Source organism: Austrofundulus limnaeus, unplaced genomic scaffold (assembly GCF_001266775.1).
Source record: "Austrofundulus limnaeus strain Quisiro unplaced genomic scaffold, Austrofundulus_limnaeus-1.0 Scaffold12, whole genome shotgun sequence".
Classification (NCBI taxonomy): Eukaryota; Metazoa; Chordata; class Actinopteri; order Cyprinodontiformes; family Rivulidae; genus Austrofundulus; species Austrofundulus limnaeus.
The window spans coordinates 1,804,441-1,810,039 of NW_013952414.1; the positions used below are offsets into that span (position 1 = coordinate 1,804,441).

The 5,599-nt window shown below is 39.7% G+C and overlaps 1 protein-coding gene across 1 annotated transcript; it reads left to right on the forward strand.

Moving 5' to 3' along the window:
* Positions 1-1,395: 1,395 nt before the first annotated feature.
* On the forward strand, positions 1,396-3,833 carry si:ch211-161h7.8 (thiosulfate sulfurtransferase/rhodanese-like domain-containing protein 1; the record flags this gene model as incomplete). The annotated part of the gene is given in 4 exon segments (XM_014002216.1): positions 1,396-1,597; positions 1,908-2,033; positions 2,110-2,272; positions 3,088-3,833. Coding segments are annotated over 4 exon segments (552 nt in total), but the record flags the coding sequence as incomplete, so codon positions are not given.
* Between the last annotated feature and the right edge of the window lie 1,766 nt (positions 3,834-5,599).

A 5,599-nucleotide genomic window follows, 5' to 3' on the forward strand; every position in this document is an offset into this window, starting at 1 on the left:
TACATATACATATATATACATACGCATACATACACACACACAGGTGTGTGTACAGGTTCATTAAAGGCATGGTGTGGGGGTGGGGGGGGGACTTTGTGTTTTCCAGGCACACAGTTCAATTTTATACCACAAACCACAAAGACGTAACGGTAAGTTTCTGGTGGCTCTCTGTGTCTGGAGCTGGGTGCTCAGGCATGTGCCGGCTCAGCCTGGTGACTGCCTGGTAGGGCTCGGGTTCTCGGACCCTGTCGGGCCTTGGTTGGGGGGTGGTGCACTTTAATAATTAATATTATGTAGACATAGATTTGGTTGCTGTGTTTTTGTTTTCTCTCTTTTTGCAGGTGTAGAGGCAGACTACAAATGTGTTGTCTTGTGTTTTCTCAATGCGTCTCATATCTTCTTGTTTCCCTTTCTATCTCTTTTTTTTTCACTTTTCTCCTTTTTCTCTTCTTTGTTTACTTTTTCCACCTCAGTGTCCATTAAAAATTAATCCCAAAATAATTTATAATAAAGGTTTTAAATATATACATTAGGCTGCACTTGTGAAAGTAAAACTGTTGGGCTTCACTTGGACACTCAGACATCAATTCTGAGTTTCACATTGTCGGACAGGACACAGTTAAAGAAAAGAGTGTGTTTCCTTCATTTGTCATAAAAATGCTGTATATATCAAAAATAAATTAGACTTTTCATCATAGCCTCATAATTTTTCTCTGTCTCTTTAAGAACCTCCTACCATTTCAGACACTGCCACTTCAGCACGTCTTCACAACAATGCTTTGACAAAGGGTTGCTCTGTTGACCTCTTTCCAGCTGATAAATCTCCAAATATTGTCTGAAGTTTCCTTTTAAGATGACATCARATTTGCTCAGAATAACCTAAAAATAGGATTAAGACCAAATATCAATGGGTTATCAGTTAGGAAGACAAATCAAGGCATATCTCTGGAACCGTTCACCAAATCTGGAAGACCCAGCTGTCAAAATTTAGATTAAAAAGTAAGAATCTAAACATTTTCTCAAGAAATTTGATTTAATTCTCAGTTTGACGTGATGGGTCACAGTTTTAAATGCACTGAAGATGCTGAAAATAGCAAAATAATAGTTCTCTGCTGCTACCTTGAAATAAAGAAAGTAGTTTTATAATTGTACTAATAATCTACACTATCTGATGTAAAGACAGAAAAAAGTTTTTTTTAATTGCTAGGGGCATATATTTACTTTAAATAAAAGAAACGGACGACTCAGTAGAACTCATGCATTAAGAGCTGTAGTGACTAATTACAGCCACTAGAGGGAAGCAGCGCCACGTAAACAACTGCAAGCAGCTTGGGGCGACCCTTTATAAGACCGTAGAAGAAGAAGCTGTTATCTTTACAGGGGCAACGTAAAAAGGACGTCATGTTAACACTTTCAAGCACTCCAAACGTGCCTGTCTTCATCATGCTGTCCCTGTTTCTGTCCCGGACCTTGTGCCAGGCTCTTACTGAAGTCAACCGGAGGTCCTGCCCGACTGTAGCCTCTTATGTTCGGGCTTTTTCCTCCWCAAAGCCGACATGCTGCAGCAGCAAACAAGAGGAAGTAGTGATAGTGGACGGTAATTAAAGTTAGACTGACTTGTCCTTCAAGAATMACTTTGGTTTWTTAGACATSTCTTYACATTTTTATTTATTTTACTGTTTAGACCTGTTGCTGTGTCAAAAAYAAACAGCTGAAAGTTGTTTTTGAAACAGTTTCAGAAAATTCTGCTAATTGTCACTTTATTAAACAATGTTTTTAATGAGTTAGTTATATTAAACAGATTTCCAGGCTGCAGTAASTGGAGTTTAGTTAATTAAAGGTGAAACCAATGAATGGCATGTTTTATTTAGTGTTGTCTTCTTCTTGTTTACGTTGTGTTTTTACAGAAGCCTCAGTGGTGACCCTCCCCCAGCTGAAGACCATGCTGTCAAACCATAACGTCCAGCTGTTTGACGTGAGACGAGTGGACGAGTACGAGGCTGGACACATTCCTCAGGCTGTCAACGTCCCACGTAAGTCTTAACAGACACGTCTGTACGCTGTTTGACTGGATCGTGTGCGCTGATGGGTTTTCCCCRTGTGAATAAGTGGACACCCTGGAGGAGTCCCTGCAGCTGGCCCCCGCTCACTTCCTGCAGAAGTACGAGGTGAAGGCTCCGGGTAAAGAGGACGACAACGTCGTGTTTCATTGCAGGACCGGAGTCAGGAGCTCCAAGGCGCTGCGCATCGCTCGTCAGCTGGGCTTTCACAAGTAAATCCACACAAAACACACACGCTCTTATCCTCTTTACATCGGCTGCCTGCCTAATTCAGAAATGATTTTAAAAATTTAGTCTTTGACTTTTAGAGCTTTTAATGAACAAGCACCTCTTACAGAAAATTACAGTAATGTTGATTTACTCTTATGGCTAAAATCWCCTGAAGGTTCCTCAAACCAGGTTTAGGACTCAAGGATTCCTGTTCTTTCAAGCTAGAGCCCTTAGATTGTGGACCACCCTGCCCCTGTGACTTCTTTAAGAAGCATCTTAACACCCTTTATAGATATTATATATTTATTTATATTTTTTTATAGATTGCCATTGGCTGTTTTTAAAGTGCTTTATAAATAAAGTTTGACATTGACACACTGATGTTCAGACAAGCTTAATGTTTTATTAATCAAATGAACTTGTTTTATTGCATGCTTTTMTGCTTATATTCTATGTTTGTGTTTATTTTAGTCTTGCTTCTTGTGAAGCAGTTTGTGACGTCTTATCTGTGAACAATAAAATTGACCRATTTTCTTGCAAAAATCACCCGTCCACCCAGGTCTTACACCCTAATCCAGTTTAAAAATTATTCTGATCTCGTTTAAAAGACTGACATATTAAACAAGATCAGAATGTGTTTGATTATTCGTTGTGTTTCTCTCTCAAAASAAAGTAAAACAAACCTTTTGGTTGATATAAGACTTGGGTAGATGGCTGATTTTTGCAGTAACCAGAGCTGCAAATAACATGCAGCGTTGTGATTTAGTTTTCTTAAAAACTAAAACAATGATTTATTTGTTTGCTTTTTTTCTTTCAGGGCAAGGCATTACAGAGGAGGATATGTTGAGTGGTCTGAGCAGGAGAGGAATGAACTCTAARCCAAACATCTGAACTCAGAATCGTGTTTACAGCCTGCTGATCCAACGTCGCTGCTTTTTGATTGAAAATATTCCATGTTGATGAAACGGTGCCAGGACTTTGTTGATTTTAACACTGCATATTACATGTAATAAATTAAATCTTTGTATAGTTTAGAGGTATCTGTGATCAATGCTGGTTATAATCAGATCTTATCTTTACAGCAGCTTGTTTGGACCTTTGTTTAAAATTATCTGTGATTCTTGTGCAACAAAAGCTTTGATGTTTTATCTTCACTGACAGTTTATTAAGTCAAAAGGTCGTTAAATAATGATGACTTGCTTCACAGTATCATAGTTTAAACGCAACTTTACTCAAATCGTGTTTTTTACATGAATGCCAAGGCGTGCAGCGGTGTCCTTTATCAAAACTTCTGATATATAATGTGGAGTTTTGTTATTCCTGGCTTGATTTTTGTAACAATTTAGACATTTTTTCTGATTGTTTTGAATGTCGTTGGTTTGTATAAAACTGGAGATATTTTTCCTCGTTACAGACKAGCAGTTTTCTAAAGTTCTTAGAAATCTTTTTATAATGCAGCTCGACAAAAGTTGCGTGAAGGTTGGACCTTTTATAAAGAGTTGTTCTCAAAAAATACAAAAAAAAAATGGTATGTGGTTTGATTAAACGGTCTCTTGGAAATGAGATTCTGGATCTCAATGAGACTACCTGTATGCATAAATAAATATATGTTGAAAAGGAAAAAAAAAGATTATTTAAACACAATTGCAAAGGACATTAGTCAATGAAAGTAATCAAAAATACTTGTGATTAAAACAAAGTAACACGAAAGGTTAAAGATTTTATTGGAATAAAAGGAGCCGACACAAAAAGTGTTCGGGGTGTCTAATTTTGTTCAAAGCTGGGATTATCTGAGCTTAGAAAAAAAACATTTTCAATATAAACATTTTTTTCTCTATAAACGGATTTTTAACTGCTGAAGGTCTAGTTTGATTAAAAAAAAGAAGAAATGTGAATCCTAAAAAACTGGAGCGTTAAAACTTCATGTAAAACAAAGAAACRCCTGCAGACCTGAGAGCTGCATCATCATTTCATCTGTTGTGGTTCAAACTTTTAACTAATGACTCTTTGTGAAACAGCTTGTTAGTACTAGTTACAATAATTTAGATATTTAAATGTTTTCGTAATGTGTCCACTGAGGTGGTGAGAGTTTGAGACACTATGAAGGACAGAAGCATTTACCTGTCAGAACAGTAGGTGGCAGCAGAGCTTCAGGAACTCTGTTGGACCTGATCCTCTGATTTACATCCTGACACAACTGGACCAGCTTCATGTCCTACAGTCAGAGGGACAACTCAACAAACTTTACTCTGGTGGTCCCTCTACTGTCCTGTCCCTCCTGTTTCTCTCATATCCTGTTCCATGCTTCTCTTGTCCTTTTCTGGTCCTGTCCAACTCATCTTGTTCGTCCGTACTTTTCCTTCTCTCCTGTCCCTCTGCTGTCCTTTACTTTTTCTGTCCTTCCCTTGTCCTCCTCCTGTCCTGTCCCTCTTCTGTCCTTTAATTATCCTGTCCTGTCCAATACTTGTCCCATCCTTCTCCTGTACTGTCCCTCTTCTGTCCTGTCTAATTTCTGTCCTCGTGTCCCAGGCATTTCTAGCCCTGTCTCATCCCCGCCTTGTCCTATTCATCTCCTGTCCAGTTTTTCCAGTCCCTCTTCTGTTCTGTCCCATATATCTTACCCTGTCCTGTCCTGTGTACTTCTGTCCCTCTGAATGGTGACATTAGGTCCATGAATGTCCCCATCTACAGTAATGGTTCTGGAAGAGGTTCTGACCCGTCTGCAGCTCGGTGAGGCTGAACCCAGTCCAGGATAAGCCACACTTCAATCAGCTGACAGTTGTGTAGAGGAGACAGAGACGGATGTCCTCAGTGCTGCACGAGGGACAGAGTTAGTGCACAAAGGACATGAGAAATCAGTGGACACTGGTTCACAGCGCTGCCTGGAGTCCAAGTTAAAGATGTTTTATGGAGGTCTGTCAGGATTCAGATTCTGTCCAGCTGCAGGACACAKTAGGATTCTTTCCAGCTCTCTGCAGCACAACACAGCTGAGCAGGTGAAGGATGGGTCATATTTCCAATGAGCACCAAGGACGTTTGGACGCTTCTACATTASTTAAATCACAAACTGGTGGGTGGTTTGATGTGAGAAATGACAGTTTCCTCATGTTTGTCAGCTGCACAGAGCAGTCAGTCAACTTCCTGCTGCTCAGAGCTTTTTAAAGTGTATCTCACACACCCCCTCCCGCCGTGAAAAGATAACACCGCCCCAAGGCGAAATTTGAAAAATGCATCAAAGTGGGTAGTGGGGGTTAGAGAGCGGAGGTGTGGCCAGGATGAGAGAATGTGACAGCTAGCATTAGCATAATTGACGCTACATGGAGAGTGAC